A 17,480-nucleotide genomic window follows, 5' to 3' on the forward strand; every position below is an offset into this window, starting at 1 on the left:
ACTGGATTTATAATATATATATATATATATTAAATTAAATTAAGAAAAACTAGGAGCACGCTGCATTAAAACAGACAACTGAAGAAAAAGCATTTATTGAAGGAGCTGCACTACACCAAAAAGATCTCCACCGTGCCGCAGAGGACAAGCGGCAGCTATCCAAGGAGAGACTCAACACCTGGAAGACCCCATGGAGGACAATCATACTCCACTCGAGTGATTGCCGATGGAGAAGATGTGTGTCAACATGTCAGGTTGGTGGCTTTGCCCTGAAGGAGATCCACAGGGATGACAGCCTTATGGACTCTTAATACATTGTGAAAGCACACTAAAGACCTCACTTCTGCAGATTGAGACACAGCCAGTCTCAGATAGGGCCAAGGGTTTATTCTGATCATGTGACCTGACCAGTAAAAACTCTAGGTGCTTGTCATATCCTAAACGTAGTTTGTCTTATCATAACCAGGGCATCAAGTTTTTCCTGGCCAGAGCAGAGCAGATCCCTGAGAGTTCATGTCCTCTGTTTCACTCTAGAGGAGAAATCCCACAGGTGAGACTAACTCATTACAAACCTAGTCAGACATATCTGCATATGCAAACCGGTAATAGTAACAGGGTGATGATGAGGATTACGTTGATGTTTTATTTAACGATTGCCATGCCTCGGGGCTTATTACCTTTAATTAGATTCACTAACTGCAGCTTGTTCTGAGTCAGGACCCTCTCCTCTCCACTGGCTAAATTCAATTACTGTACTCTCCTAGGTACTTAACATAAGACTTATGGCAGCCTGCTTTGACCTCTCTGTTAGGAGTTACTCTTGCAGTAAGTGTAAAACAGAAAAGAACAGAAACAAGACTGTTTGTAGTACTCTGGTGTTCAGTGAAATGCTTTGGAGCCATGGTTCACACATCTTTCTTGATTGACAAAGTCTTAAGACAAATAGCCAAATGACTCCAGACAGACAGTAGCCCTGATAAAGTCAACAGGAACAGAAGAGGAGCCAGAACTAGCAGGTAGTCTTACCACTGACAAATCCGTTGCCGCGGCTCTGGCTCCTGTTGAGAGCCCCCTGCAAGACCGGTGGGAAGGGCTTGCCTGGGGTGGGCTGCTGGGTGTACATGGAGTAGATGGAGCTGGCTGCCAGGGTCTGGGGCTTGATCAGGTCTTTAGGCAGCTCTGGGGTGAAGGGTCTGACAGTGGCGGCCGGAGGGGGGTCCTGCTTTGAGGGCAGGGGCAGGGTCTGGCTCTGGGAGGGGGGCAGGGAGACATGGGCCTGTGGGCCCCCCTGGGATTGCTGGTGCTGGCTGGGAGGCTTGGCCTTGGGGAAGGTGCCTGTGTTGAAGCCTGGCTTGCCATAGGGGGCACCACTGGGGGCTTTAGGTTTACTGGCAACGGGTGGGGGAACCTTAACTGGGGGTTTAGCAGCAGACTGGGGAAAGGAGAACAGAGAGGAGCTGGTTAGACCACAGAGGAATGGCATGCACGCACACACGCACGCACACACAACTGATCAAGGACAACTCCTGATGTCAAGTGTTCATGTTTAAAGAATTTTCAGTTTTCTGACATTCTGACATTCTGGGCACCATCCATTGGGTCTGCAGTAAAAATAGCTTAGGGGCATTTTTGTTGAGATACACAGTTCTTACCTGGGAGTCTCTGACCAGGTCGTCACTGCTCTGGTTCTTGCGGAGGGAGGCGGCGGGCACCTCAGTGGGCTCAAACATGGAAAACGGACGCACCCTTCTGTCCTTCTTCATCCCCTCAGTCTCATCTACACACACAACAACACAGGTGTAAAACATAACTATGCAAACATACAGGGAAAACAATAGCAAAACCCTATCTGGACTGTGTAAGCTATTAAGTGCATATTCAAGGAAAGTAAAGTGGCAATTTGAGTCTTCATGTTTGTGTGGGTTCGCAGATATGATTTGGCCACTACATATCTGGTCATCGTGTGGTCGAGTGTACAGTCATATTTATGTGTGGTTGTTGTGCTGTGGGGGTGATTACCTTGCTCTGTGTTGGGGCTGGAGTGAGAGGTCATTCTGGGCAGTGTGGAGGATGACCCATGACTACTGCTGTTGGGCTCTGGTCCAGAAGGGCCCCACTCTGCCAATTTAGCTGAGAGAGGGGGGTGAGGGTGGTGGTTAGGGAGTTGTGGTTTAAGGGGTGTTTTCTAAAAATACTTTCAATTGAAACCAATGGAAGGCAAAATATATTTAGAAAGGGTCTGGCCAAAGCTGGGCTATATAGCAATACCCTGTGGCAGGGTCTTCTCTTTTCTCAGCCGGATTAAGACAGTACAGGAGCGCAAAATGTGGTAGAGCTAGCTAGTTCTTTCCATCTTTCTAATTTCCTCAGTAACTGATGAAACCACATGGTTGTCAGACTGTCAGTTCTGCTGGAGGTAATGTGTTCGTTCCAACGGACCCATTTAGAATGCTGCCGAATCCAGAGTGGAAGGAGAATAGCAACAGGCACGGTTTAATTCAACAAACAGGCAGTATTGCCTCACAGCAACACATACAACAACAGAGATCTGGCAGAAAGAGAGATGACGATGACAATACTAACTCCTTTTTTTTCTTCCATAACAAACATACCCCCTCAAAGCGTATTTCCACGCCCACACAACTCTCTCTCTCTGTCCATATAGCATCGACTGAAAGGGTAACAAACAGCAAGCACAAGCGGACACATTCACACAGAGCACACCACACCAGAGGGAGTGTGTACTTTTCATCTTAGCCCGCAGCTCTTTCAGAGGCTTAAGCAAGAACTTGGATTCTAAAATAACCCAAAATGCACGAGAGACAAAAAGCAGAGGAGCCTTAGATATCCAGATATCTAGTGTTAAAGATTCGGTCCGTTATAGGCCAGAGCAGGGGGCCCAGTGTGGGCATGGTGAGGGGTGTAGGTCTGGCTGGACCCGGGGCCAGGCAAGGAGACTCCCCGTCGATGGAGGAGAGCTCTGGAGGGGTTTGGACCGGCTGCAGATTCACCTCTTTCCTCCCCTAGGTCTCCTTTTTTTCCCAGATACATAAAAATATACACCAATTTCATTTAAGGACCAACAAATGTACAGCCGTGCCATATAGATAGCAAAATAGTTGGGAAGAGATGTTCGATGTTCAGCTTTTCTTTCCCACTGCATATTGGCTCATCACGCAGAAGTGATTGCATGTAACATCACGGCAGACTGGGGAAAACCTGTTACTTTAACTCCTGTTTTTCTCTCATTTTGCGCTGAAGAGGACGTGTAAAGGAAAAGATGGACCGATGAAATGACTAGTTTTGATTTCATATCATGAATGTTTATTGATGCCTCTCCCTTACACACACACACACACACACACACACACACACACACACACACACACACACACACACACACACACACACACACACACACACACACACACACACACACACACACACACCTCCTTGTACCAGGGTAGTTCTTTAAGGCGGACTGAACAAGTGAGTGATCAAGTGCATGAGTAAGACTGAGTCATTCTGTAGATAATACAAAAAGACCAACCTCTAATGTGCTTTAACTGGTTTTGTGTGTGTGTGTCATTAGTTTGGCATTTATGCAACCTGACTGAATCAAAGCTCTTATTGTCAGTGTTGGGGTCAATTTCCTTACATTTAAGTCAATTCAAAAAGTGAATGAATATTCAATTCATGAGTTAAAAAGTCCTCATGAAATAATTGGTTGACTGAATATGAAATGGAAATTGAGCACATGTAATATCTCCACCGGTATTCTATTCAGCCCAACAATTGAGTCAAATCCATTACTCACTCATGAGTAAAATAGTACTGGATTTGTCATTCCTACTCAGAAGCACTGTAGAATTTGGATAGGGTAATCTGACCATCGTATCAATTTGCACTACTTCCCCCTCTGGTGGAATAAGTATGTCATTACAGGAAGGAATGTAATTGAAGAATCTCTACTGTTGACCAATGACTGAAGAATGGGTGTAGACTTCGGCTACCAAAATTTGTTTGCATGAACAGCCGGAAAAAAAACCTTGCTGAAGACCAAAACCCAGCTAGCACAGTGGATCTAGGCCGATTCCGGCTGAGAGTCGGAGCACTCGGCTGAGAGTCAGACTCGGCCGACGTCATGTGGCCTGAGTCTGGGCCGCCTTTGGCAGTATTACTTATGGCTAGGATGTAGGGATTGAGCTCGGGCCGATTCCGGTGTGAGTTATCAGGCCTAAATGTATTACTTGGGGCTCGGGCCGATTCCGGTGACAGTTATCTGGCCCAAATGTATTACTTGGGGCTCGGGCAGATTGGGGCTACTCTCTGGCAGATGATTACACAGGCTGCTTTATATAATTAATAAAAATGTCATTATTTATTTATTTTTCCATATTTTCCTCATTGTTTCAAAAAATAAAATAAAATACAATTAACATTTAAATGAAATTCTTTAAGAGTCCTGTGTAGTATTTTGATACTTGTGCAAGGCAATTGATAAGCATTAAAGACTTTGTGGCTGGACCTTCCCGAGTGGCGCAGCGGTCTATGACACTGCGTTGCAGTGCAACCTGCGGATCTACAGATGCTGGTTCGAGACCCGTGCCGGCCGCGACTGGGAGACCCATGAGGCGATGAACAATTGGCCCAGCGTCGTCCGAGATATGGGAGGGTTTGGCTGGCCGGGATGTCCTTGTCCCATCACGCTGTAGTGACTCCTGTGGCAGGCTTGGCGCATGCACGCTGACACGGTCACCAGTTGTACGGTGTTTCCTCCGAGACAAAATGTTTTTTTTTGTGGATGGGTATAATTTGTATGTATAAAATGTATAATAGTACTATTTAAAATGACTAAATCCGGTAATTTTGTATAGATTTATTTACATTTTCATCGGGTCGCTTCTGGGGGGATTCTGGTAAGATGCCGGCAAAGTCGGCTGAATTCTGGTAGACGGAAACGGCCCGATGTACTTGGGACGATTCTGGGCAGTCATTCATTTTGATTCCGGGCCGAGTCTGACACCGGGCTGATTCAATCAGTTCCGGCTCCCCGGAAGAGGGCCGCTTCTGGGCGGCCCTCATTGCTAGCTGGGAACGAACAGAAACATCACAGAATGGCATCATAATATATGCACAAACTGTTCTGAACTGTTTCGGATGGGAATCATGTAGATGCCTTTAGTGCCAATGTACAGGTAACTGCCAAAATAATGGAAACACTTGAGTACATTATGGATACAAAGTATATTGAAAGCAGGTGCTTCCACACAGGTGTGGTTCCTGAGTTAATTAAGCAATTAACATCCTATCATGCATAAAAATGTTGGGCAGGCCATTATTTTGGCTATGCCCCCATAGGATGACAATGCCCCCATCCACAGGGCACGAGTGGTCACTGAATGGTTTGATGAGCATGTCAACGATGTAAACCATATGCCATGGTCGTCTCAGTCACCAGATTTCAACACAATTGAACACTTATGGGAGATTCTGGAGCTGGGCCTGAGATAGCATATTCCACCACCATCAACAAAACACCAAATTATGGAATTTCTCATGGAAGAATGGTGTTGCATGATCCTCCAACAGTGTTCCAGACACTTGTAGAATCTGGGCATTGAAGCTGTTTTGGCCCAACATCCTATTAAGACTATGTTGATGTTTCCTTTATTTTGGCAGTTACCTGTAGATTAGGTAAATTCATAGTAGGTATTTGACCAATCTGAAGAGGATACTACTGAGCTTTCCCTGGTTCAACCTCTGAATGCACAATCACACAGCAACATGAGGGCTGGTATTCCACCCTGGCAGACATAAGTCACCATTTAGTGGCGGAAGAATTATGGATAAGGAGAAGGTAGGCTATCATCTCAGACGGGCACCACAACACAGCAACATAACTCCTGATTCAAGGTCTGGTATCTTTTCAATCCCCCTAATGGTTCAGGTTCAAATTAGTAGGGTAATCAAATCCTAGATCTATGGTTAGGGGGAGGAAGAGGAAGGTAGAGGAAGTAGCCACACCAGAGCACCAAGCCCCTAGGTTACCTTCTGAGCTCAGAGTCACTTTACAACTAGAGCCCATCTATCAACCGGGGTATCTCAGAATCCTCAGCTCCTGTTGAGGGTGGGGAACTCAGTCACATGTCAAACCTCTTACAAGCTCGTCATCTGGATTTTATTTATCACTCAGCTGAGGTAGAGATATAGAGTACCTTAATTAAAAGGAGACTGTGAGCGTAAGAGGTGGAGTGGAGACTTCAGCAGAAGAATTGACAGGCAAACGTTTGCCAGGGCCAAGAGGGAGGAAGTGAGAGGGGAAAGGTGAAATGAACATCTGTAAGGTTAAAGGTCACTGTCGCACCTGTGTTGGCCTCGCCCTGGGGATCTGGTTGTGCAGGCATGTTAGCGGTGCCGTCGGGGTAGACAGCAGGTTTGACCAGCAGCTCGTGTCTCACTGGGCCGCGAGGCATGGTGGACGACTGGATGTACGGGCCGACAGCCGCCACACGAGAAGGACCCTGATGCTGCTGCTGACCACCCGGACCATCAGAGGGCAGCTAGAGGGAGAAAGAGAGATGGAGGGAGGGAGAGAGAGAGAGTTAGACAGACAGTTCAGAGCAAGCCAAACATACAGATCCAGCATGTCATCAGTGTGGAGGAACAACAGGGTCACTCACTGACAGACACAGTATGTAAAGAGTGAAAAGTACAGCACAAAAACAGAAATAATACATTTTTTAAGCATCTCCCTCAGCTTAGTAGTAGATTACGCTGTTAGTCTATTTGCCACTATTCTAAATACACAAAGGAGTGTTTGAAGTTATGGATGAAAATATGATAAAAGCTCATTTAAGGGAGCTAAACTGTGTTGAAAAATACTCCAACTACCCCACATAAAGCCTGATCAAGTTGAACTCTGAAACATTTAGGAAAAAAACACAGACCAAACTATCAGCTCTCTTTTACGTTCCAATATAACCAAAGTCTTTCTCCGAAAGTTTTTGGTTCAGAAAACAAACTTTAGCAGTTGTGTAAAATGAGGTCTTACGCAACGGAGCAGATTAAATAAGTCAAGCCGTGCCCTTTAAAACAAGATCTAATCAACTGCACTCCGCTACGGGAAACAGAAATGCAGATAATCCTACGGCAAATGCTGCTCTACCAAGTCATGCTGAAGAGATCAGTGGGTGTCTATGTCAGGTCCAGCTCTGCCATTAGTTACTGTACCTGGGGATGAGCGTCTTTCGAAGCCCTCTCCTTACCAGGGTAGCCATTCTTGAGAAAACAAAAACACAAAAGGCAACAGCAGTTGAACACACTAGTAGTCAAACCCCATACAAGTACATAAGTCGTTATTGATCAGTTCCTCCCATATGCTCAGACGGAGCGAGGTGAGGTGATTCTATGCTGACATCTTTCAGGCTAGCGTTTCGCAACCAATGTGTTTGAAACATGCCTTCCAGGTGATGTCAGACAGACCCTTGCTGTGTAGTTGGCCAGAGAGAAGGGTAAACGTAACGGCTCTTTGTGGCCGCCTGAAAAAGCCCTGCTCATTATAATTCGAGGCAGACTGTCACTAAATCCCCTCCTCAAAGAGTCCTGCTCTATTCAGCCTTCAGCTTCTCTGCTTTCATCTGTAATAACTACAGTACATTCATATTACACCTTTACCTCTTCAGCTCTCTCCTTTCTTTACCTCAGCTCTTCCCTTCAACATAGGAGAGAGGACTTCAAAAGATGGTGGACTTCTTTAATAATGTATTACATTATTTTCTACTGGTTGTAACTGACAAGTAACCTGTCAGTCTATGTCGTTGTTTTTTGTTTGAATTGCTTACGTGTTCGCTATGCGGGGGAAATGGTAAAACAAGCAGAACTACGTGGCTAAGAACTGTTGTAACAGGGATTATTATCGTAGCAACACACTTGTCGAGTGAAGGCAATCCCACACTGTGTTAGCTAGGTTTTTCATGTCTTCGGGTGTAGTTCGTAAAGGTTGAAGCGTGTATGTTAGGATTGTAACGTTATAATAATTAAGGATGAAGCGTAAATTCATGCCAGGAATAAAAGTGACGTTTTTGATTTCCTCCCTTCTGTAATAAGCAGCCAATTAAGTATTTTTCCTTTATTCATGTGTTTAATCTGATACTGTTATCTCCAGCTAAATGTTTTTTTATGTATGTAAGCACTTCAGAGTTATATCAAGCTAATAAGTGACTCATAAGACAAGAAAGTTGTAAGAGTGTGCTTAACTGTACTTTCATCTATTTTATAGTTCTCACAGAAGGTGATAATTCTGACTAAAACTACAGAATAAAAAGCCGCCAGTTAAAATCAAGGAACGGTTGTGTTCGTGGTTACTGGAGGGAGCTACAGTGAGAACTCAATGCTCTTCACAAGCAAGAGAGAAATAAGAATCTCATCCAGCTGTAAAACGTCTACAAGATTCCCAAGTCCTGGTAGGCTGTCAGATAAGAGTTTTGCACCTACCTGAAACCTAAGAAGAAAATCTCCACATAAGGAAGCGTGGTGAGGCAACATAAGGTCAAGGCTAACAGGAAAGTCAGACACGCAAGTACAAGTCAAGGTGTTTGAAGGTGGTCCGAGCCTTGTGAACTGCTAATAAGAACCTTTAAGATTACAATTCGTAAGGGCTGGAGATAGTTGTGTATTTCATTAAGACTTGCTATAATTATGCATCTGCTCTTTCTATCTGAAAAGTATCACTGGTATGTGCATTACTGGAATTTTTTTGTTGTTGATACTTACTAAAAAATATATATAGCTACAAAACATTAAGGGTTAGCATACACCTATTAATCATATTTTCACCTGTAAGTTAATAGTGTAATTGTTTGGTAAAGTGTTTGTTCAAGCTTTTGTTAAAAGCGTTATACGTGTTTATATCATGTACCAAGGTTTAAATTACAGTGAATTAGACTATAAATGACATACTCACTTATCCAAACCTTATCTAGAATGTCAGAAAGAGGTAGTTTCACTAAAGGTGACAGGGGATGGGATGGGTCAAGTTGAGCAGCCGCAGCAACACCTCGGGAACGTCAAACCTTCATCACAACAAACAGAGCAGCAGGAAGAGACCGGTGTGGAGTCACGGCTGCCAGCGAATGATGATACAGAGGCTGCTAATGAGACATCACAACAAGAGCCACGAAGAGGTGAGAGGGTCCGCAGGTTAACTGAAAAGGGCAGAGAACTGAGCGACGAAAGGTGGAGACAGCTTGAACATCGTTTCAGTGTCAGCTATGAGAAGTGGAAGGGTCTGGTAAAAGGAGGCAAAACTGTCACTGACAGGCTGTTGCTCTGAAGACCTACTACAATACCTCCTAAACAAGTTTAGCCATACCTCTACAGATCTAAACATTGCCTATGTAAATTTGCGTCAAATCGGCATTCCCGACAATGATATGCGCCGCAGATTTGATACTTGCGAAGCAGTTACAAGGTCTATTATCAAGACTGTAAGGTGTCAGTTAGAAAGCAGGTAAGAAGCTCAAAGTAACCAAATAGAAAGCTGCACTGGAATGAGAGCAATTCCTTGTGCATGTCCGAACTCTCACATAAGTCAAGTCTCAACTATCAGCACTCAATTGCATCCTCCCAGTCTCAAAGCAACTCAAAAGGTCACCTCCGGACGCTCAAGTGTGTCATCTGTCAAGAGACAAGAGGCTGCGGCAGAAGTTGCTGCTAACCAAGCAGCTTTAGAAGTAATGGTTAAGCAAGAATGCCAACTAGTAGAGCTTCAGAGACTCGAAGATGAAGATAAGAAGAGGACAGCGGAGTGTACGAGCAAGATGAATACTCAGAGGACGAGAAGAGAGAACTACTCTAACTGCAAATCTGTGAAAGAGAAAGAAGTCATGCACAGAAGTTGCTCATTTCAGAGTCTCTCACCACAACATGTTGTGACAAGCACACAACAAGAAAATGGCACCAAGACCATGGTCAGATTACTAACGGAATCCATCAGTGTAAGCTGCCTCCCCATACCTGAACCAGTAACATTCAACGGAGAACAAGTCTCTTTCACTGACTGGAAGGTCTCTTTTCAGACTCTGATAGACAGGAAGAACATACCAGCAACTGAGAAAATATACTACTTAAGAAAATATGTTGGTGGGCCTGCCAAGAATACCATCGAAGTTACTTTCTGTTGGGAACAGAGTCAGCCTACCATGCTGTGTGGACCATTCTTGAAGAAAGGTACGTAAACAAATTCCTCATTGCCAAGTCCTTCAGAGATAAGCTCAATGCATGGCCTAAGATAGGATCCAAGGACAGTCTTGAACTTAGAAACCTTGTAGACTTTCTTCGCAGCTGTGAGGCTGCTATGTCTCAGAATAAGGGCCTTGAGGTGCTTAATGACTGTAATGATAACCAAAAGATCCTCACTAAACTTCCAGATTGGCTAACTTCAAGATGGAATACAAAGGTTATAGACATCTTAGAAGAAACTGAGACCTTTCCTAGCTTCAGCCAGTTTGTGAAGTTTCTCACGAGAGAAGACAAGATGGCTTGCAATCCTGTAACATCCCTTTAAGCTTTGAAACCAAGTGAAGATGGGAAACCTAAGACGCCAAGGATTCAAAGCCCTGGAGCAAGGGTATTAGCAACTAACTCCGATGAAAAAGGTACTGTTACTAGTTGTGTCTTCTGAGAGAAGTCAGGTCACAGTCTCCACAAATGTTGGAAGTTCTTGGATAAGCCCACCGCAGAGCGACAGAAGTTTGTTCAAGAAAATAAATTGTGCTTTGGCTGTTTAAGGCCTGGGCATCGTTTGAAAGATTGTGATAACAGGAACACCTGTGACACCTGTCAGAGGAGGCATCCATCCTGCATGAACGAAGATCGTACTAAAGAAAGGTCAAGGGATAGGAAAGAGCCCCCACAAGATAAGGGGACAAGGGCGTCAAATGAGGCCATATCTAACAGAGTCGTAAGGGACATTAACAACACTCAAACCTCCACAATCATTCCAGTATGGGTGTCAACCACAAGCGAGCCAGATCGTGAAGTTCTCATGTACGCACTTCTTGACACCCAGAGCGACACCACTGTTATCCTTGAAGAGACAACAAAAGCTCTCAATACAAGGAAGGAGCCAGTACAACTGAAACCTTCTACAATGGCTTCAAGGAATACCATTGTGCCCTGCCAGAAGCTGTCTGGTTTGCAGATTAGAGGGTTTTACTTGGAGAAGAAAATCCCTCTGCCAACGACCTACTCGAGAGAGTTTATTCCCGCAAACAGAGATCATATTCCCACTGCAGAGACTGCAAGAGCATGGTCTCATCTTGAACACATTGCAGAGGAGATTGCTCCTCAACAGAGCTGTGATGTCGGTCTCTTAATTGGCTACAACTGCTCCCAGGCTCTCCTTCCAAGATAACTTGTGTCTGGTAAGGAAAATCAGTCTTTTGCTCAGAGAACAGACCTTGGCTGGAGCATAGTCGGCTGTGGAAACCCATGCATCGACTATGGCGATGCTATTGGAGTGAGTCATCGGGTTATCGTTAGACAGGTGATGCCAAGTCTTCAATCCTCTACCAACCTCACAAATCAAGTAAACTATGTTTGTAGAACACACGTAAGAGAGGTAATAACAGCACTGGACATTATCAAGACGATTGAATCCAACTTCAACATGAGAGCCGCAGAAGAGGAACTCATATCTCAAGAGGATATCTGGTTCCTGACAAAAATGAAAGCAGGCATCAGATGCAAGGACGATGGACATTACGAGATGCCTCTGCCGTTTAAGGAAGAAAGCACCAACCTGCCGAACAATAAGACATGTGCAGTTCACCGTCTCAAGTGCCTTGAAAAGGAGGATAAGGAGAGACAAAGAGTACTACAAGGACTACACAACCTTCATGAAAGAGACCATAGCTTGTGGAGATGCTGAGAAGGTCTCCGAGGAGGAAATTAACAAGCATCCAGCATGATACATCCCGCACCATGGGGTTTATCCCCCACAAAAGCCTGGGAAGATACGAGTCATCTTTGACTGTTCAGAGAAGTTTCGAGAGACGTCCTTGAATGACCATCTCCTTACTGGTCCAGAGTTGACAAACACATTGCTGGGTGTCCTTTGCCGTTTCCGTAAGGGTCCAGTCGCAATCATGTGTGACGTAGAGCGCATGTTCCACCAGTTTCATGTGAAAGCAGAAGACCAAGATTATCTGCATTCCTTTGGTGGGAGAACGGAGATCTAGAGTCTCAAACCTCAGTGTATCGTATGAAGGTCCACTTATTCGGCGCAGCTTCATCTCCTGGTTGCGCCAACTATGGTCTCAAACATCTTGCTGCTGAAGGACGAGGAAGCTTCAGCAAGGAGTCTATGCAGTTCATAGAAAGGAACTTTTATGTTGATGATGGGTTGACGAGCGTATCGTCTGTAGATGAAGCGGCCCAGCTGGTGAAAGAAGCAAGGGAGCTTTGCAGCATCGGCAAACTTCGGTTGCACAAGTTTATCTCCAACAGCAATGAATTTATAGCCACAATTCCCAAGGAAGAACGTGCAGAGGGTACCAAAGACCTGGATATGGCTCTGGATGAACCACACACGGAGAGAGCGCTTGGCGAACTCTGGTGTGTCGCATCAGACAAGTTCCAGAGTGCTCATACCTCAGAACAATCAGCACAGCAGGAGAAGTTCATTGCTCCTTAGTTATGGGGAAGTCGAGAGTCGCCGCTTCCAAGGTTACGACCATACCACGACTGGAACTTTCAGCAGTGGTGGTAGCTGTTCGAACAAGTGACATGCTCAAAAAGGAGCTAGAGAAACAAGGTCTACAGGAATACTTCTGGACAGACTCGAAGGTAGTTCTTGGCTACATCAACAATGAAGCCAGAAGATTCCACATCTTTGTAGCTAACCGTATTCAATGCATTAAGCAAAGAACAGATCCCTAACAAGATATGTGACCTCTCAAGAGAATCCTGCGGATCACGCTTCCAGGGGTCTCACATCAGAACAGCTTATGGCTTCCAACTGGTTCACAGGTCCAGACTTTCTTTGGCAGGAGGAACTTCCCAAAGGACAAATCAAGGTGGGGAGATCTCAGACAATAACCCAGAACTGAAGAACCCCTTCACAGAAATCACAGGTGATTGGTGGGAGTGTAACTGACAATTAACCTGTCAGTCTGTTGTTTTTTTGAATTGTTTACGTGTTCGCTATGCGGGGGAAATGGTAAGACAAGCGGAACTACGTGGCCAAGAACTGTTGTAACAGGGATTATTATCGTAGCAACACACTTGTCGAGTGAAGGCAATCTCACGCTGGGTTAGCTAGGTTTTTCATGTCTTCGGGTGTAGTTCGTAAAGGTTGAAGCGTGTATGTTAGGATGGTAACTTTATAATAATTAAGGATGAAGCGTGAATTCATGTCAGGAATAAGAGGTGTGAAGTTTAAGTAAGTATTTTTCCTTTATTCATGTGTTTAATCTCATACTGTTATCTCCAGCTAAACGTTTTTTTATGTATGTAAGCACTTCAGAGTTATATCATGCTAATAAGTGACTCATAAGACAAGAAAGTTGTAAGAGTGTGCTTAACTGTATTTTAATTTATTTTATAGTTCTCACGGAAGGTGATAATTCTGACTAAAACTACAGAATAAAACTGCCAGTTAAAATCAAGGAACAGTTGTGCTCGTGGTTACTGGTGAGAGCTACACTGGTGGTTTTCATGTATATAAAATGATTAAGTATGCCTATTAAGAGAAGGATTAATTCCACTACAGTATGTGGTTGAATTATTAATTCTGTGAGTTTTAGCACTGCAGCTTGGAGGGGGGTCTAATGGCATAGAATGTGTTTTGCTTAGTATACACTTTCATCCAAAGCAGTTTACAAAGCAGACTATTTGTGACTCGTTTCAGGAAACTAGGCGTATGTCGTACGTCACTACTTCACAGGAGCGGCATTTGAACGTAAACATTTATTTTTGATCAGAATGCGTTTTTTGGCAGAAATGCCTTAATAACAAACTTGTATTCCATCCATAAATATGAAAACAAGTATTAAATTACGAGCCTAGTTGGTTTAGCCACGGATAAATACAGGAACCTTCCTGCTAGCCATGATTGGTTGAGATAATGAATGGGCTGGACATGTCGAGAGATGAGTTTGGATTGGTCTGCCATGTAGCTTGCTTCTGTCTATAACGTGAGTGTTGACAGTCTTTTCTACCTCGCTGTTTTTGAAAGATATAAAGTTAGCCATTGAGAACTACAAAAGTTTTCTACTTTCCTCAACAACATTGATTCCCTGAATTTAGCCGGCGCTATCGACAGATCAGATGGAAAAAGTGATGGGCTACTTTCTGCACACACACGGTCAATGTGAACCGGAGTGACTTGACACAACGCTGGTCAAACAATATGTAGCTACAAACAAAATGGAGTTAAATGGTTCCAGTCTGCCGTGAAGCATTCATCCATGAATACGGGTAAGAGTCTAGCTATATTTTCAGATATGTTCATAATTTGGTCAGAAAGTATTTTTTATTGCAAGTTAAAGCATACTGTTAGTTAGCGAGGAAAGGTTAGCTTGCTGGCTCACTAGCTAACATTACATGTATGATCTGTGTAGTAATATTTTTTGAATCAGAAACCCATTTGCATTGCTAGTTATAGCCTAATGTTAGCTAGCTAACATTGAACCTACTTTGTTAGCTTTAGCTGCCTGCAGATTCATACTACATCTATGACAATGTTTGTATTGGTAGTAGTATGAGTTGGGATTATGCCGGTTCATTGATTAGCTAGCTACATGTCTAAACAAAAATTTGCCAGGTGTGTCAGGTGTGGGGTTGATTGCGGCCATCTACTGGATTCATCTACTGGATGAACATGTGTACATGTCTAGAAAAGTGTGACCCATCCACTTAGCTAGATGTGTATGGGGGGTGGTTATAGCATTTCCTTCAGATGACCCATCAATTTAGTGTGTCGGGTAAGCGTCATCTATTAATAATAAAATATTTTTGTCTGTACACTTCTGTTTTTTATATTGCTACTATGCAAGTAACCACTTCACTGTACCGTTGACACCTGTATATGTGACAAATTAACTTAGATTTTATTTGATTACCACATGGCCTCACATGTGAATCCTTAAAGAGTTGGGTGGGGCTTAAGAGGGTGTGAACGATACTGAATGGGTGTAGACAAAGAGCTCTCCAGAAGGTGTACCAAAACATTCAACGGACATTTTCTCAAAAGTGGGGTTACAAGTTTATCAACTTCAAAACCAGAATTACTTTCCTATTGTTCCTCAACTGCAGTGTACGATATACCATGCTCTAGCTCTGAATCTATTTTATCTCATGTAAAATAACACAATTTCAAATGTGGTCACATTTGTACATATACAGCTTAATATATACTTTATGAAATTCTCTATGCAAATATCATATGAACCAGGGAATATTGTGATCAGTGACATGCACACTTTTAAGGAAACATTTTCAACTTCATATTCATCATCTCCAGCACCATACCAAAAATGTGAAAGTGGTGTGTTTCTATGTTAAGTAAAAAACAGGAAGTTAAGTGTTTCTGATGACACCATCTGGCGACACTTATGAAATCTGGTGTGCATCCTGTGATTTTAACCAACTATGAGTAGGGCAAAGGTTAGTAGTAGTTGGTTAAAATCACATAATACACACCAGATGATTATCCAAAAACACTTTGTGTGCATCTTTATGACTACAACACATAGAAACTTGTCATTTTCACATAATATTATGTTGATGTTTGGGTGGTGCAGGAGATTAACATTTTGGGAAATGGCCCTTTAAATTATAATAAAATGTAAAAAATTCAAACTTGGATTAGTAGGCATAAAGTTACTCAAACGGACAGATTAAGTGCCTTCAGAAAGTATTCACACCCATTTACTTTTTCCACATTTTGTCGTGTTACAACCTGAATTTAAAACGGATTCCATTTAGATTTGTTTTTGTCACTGGCCTACACACACAACACTCAATAATGTGGAATTGTGTTTTATGACATTTTTACAACTAAATTAAAAATGAAAAGCTGAAATGTCAACCCTTTGTTATGGCAAGCCTAAATATGTTCAGGAGTAAAAATGTGCTTAACAAGTCACATAATAAGTTGTGTGTGCAATAATAGTGTTTAACATAATTGTTGAATGACTACCTTATCTCTGTACCCCACACATACAATTATATGTAAGGTCCCTCATGCAATGAATTTCAAACACAAATTCAACCACAAAAGACCAGTGAGGGCACCTATTGGTCGATGGATAAAAAATAAAAAAGATATTGAATATCCCTTTGAGCAAAGTGAAGTTATTAATTACACTTGGGTTGGTGTATCAATACACCCAGTCACTAAAAAGATACAGGCTTCCTTCCTAACTCAGTTGCCGGAGAGGAAGGAAACCGCTCAGGGATTTCACCAGTTTATTGGCTGTGATTGGAGAAAACTGAGGATGGATCAACAACATTGTAGTTACAAAGTGTTATGTTTGGGGCAAATCCCCTTTCAAGCATGGTGGTGGCTGCATCATGTTATGGGTATGCTTGTAATTGTTAAGGACTGGGGGATGTTTCAGGATAAATAAACAACAGAATGGAGTTAAGCACAGGCAAAATCCTATAGGAAACCTGGTTCAGTCTGCTCACCATCTGACACTGGTAGATTAATTCACCTTTCAGCAGGACAATAACCTAAAACACAAGGCCAAATCTACACTAGAGGTGTTTACCAAAAACACATAATGTTCATGAGTGGCCAAGTTACAGTTTTGACTTAAATCTACAAGAAAATCTATGGCAAGACCTGAAAATGGTTGTCAAGCAATGATCAAAAACCAATGACAGAGCTTGAATAATTTTCAAAGGAATAAATGTGCAAATGTTGCACCTTCCAGGTGTGGAAAGCTCCTTGAGACTTAGCCAGAAAGACTCACAGCTGTAATCGCTGCAAAAGGTGCTTCTACAAAGTATTGACTCAGGGGTGTGAATACTTATGTAAAGTAGATATTTCTATATTTCATTTTCAATAAATTTGCAAACATTTCTAAAAACATTTGTTCAGTTTGTAGTTATGAGGTATTGTGTGTAGATGGGTAAAAATATACATATTTAATTAATTTTAAATTCAGGTTCTAACAACAAAATGTGGAATAAGTCAAGGGGTAAGAATACTTTCTGAAGGCACTGTAAATCTAGACTCCCCACATTAAGTTAGTTTGATTGAGATACAACATGATAGAGTTATCAAGGAGGAAAGTAAAGGGTGGTGTCTATTCATTTGACAGTGGTTTTGTTTCTCTATTAAAATACCACTGATCGAGGATAGATTCTGTAAATTGCCCACCACATGAAACATGTAAAATCATAATAAATCATGCCTGGGATTTACTAACGTAATTTAAGAATTTGAGTGCCTGAGCAAATCAGTTTCC

General features: G+C 42.8%; 1 protein-coding gene across 2 annotated transcripts in view; it reads right to left on the reverse strand.

Annotated features, from left to right (window-relative positions):
- LOC120046688 (apoptosis-stimulating of p53 protein 2-like) overlaps positions 1-17,480 on the reverse strand; it is a 56,070-nt gene that overhangs the window by 7,194 nt on the left and 31,396 nt on the right. Inside the window, exons 9-13 of one of the 2 annotated variants that reach the window (XM_038992105.1) lie at positions 7,234-7,281; positions 6,368-6,563; positions 2,020-2,130; positions 1,653-1,777; positions 1,027-1,432 (exon numbers count right to left, since the gene is read on the reverse strand). In XM_038992105.1, coding sequence (XP_038848033.1) covers positions 1,027-1,432; positions 1,653-1,777; positions 2,020-2,130; positions 6,368-6,563; positions 7,234-7,281 — 886 coding nt within the window. The remainder of the gene's footprint in view (positions 1-1,026; positions 1,433-1,652; positions 1,778-2,019; positions 2,131-6,367; positions 6,564-7,233; positions 7,282-17,480) is intronic. The other variant, XM_038992106.1, reaches the window with a different exon arrangement.

The sequence above is a fragment of the Salvelinus namaycush genome, chromosome 4, assembly GCF_016432855.1.
Source record: "Salvelinus namaycush isolate Seneca chromosome 4, SaNama_1.0, whole genome shotgun sequence".
NCBI lineage: Eukaryota > Metazoa > Chordata > Actinopteri > Salmoniformes > Salmonidae > Salvelinus > Salvelinus namaycush.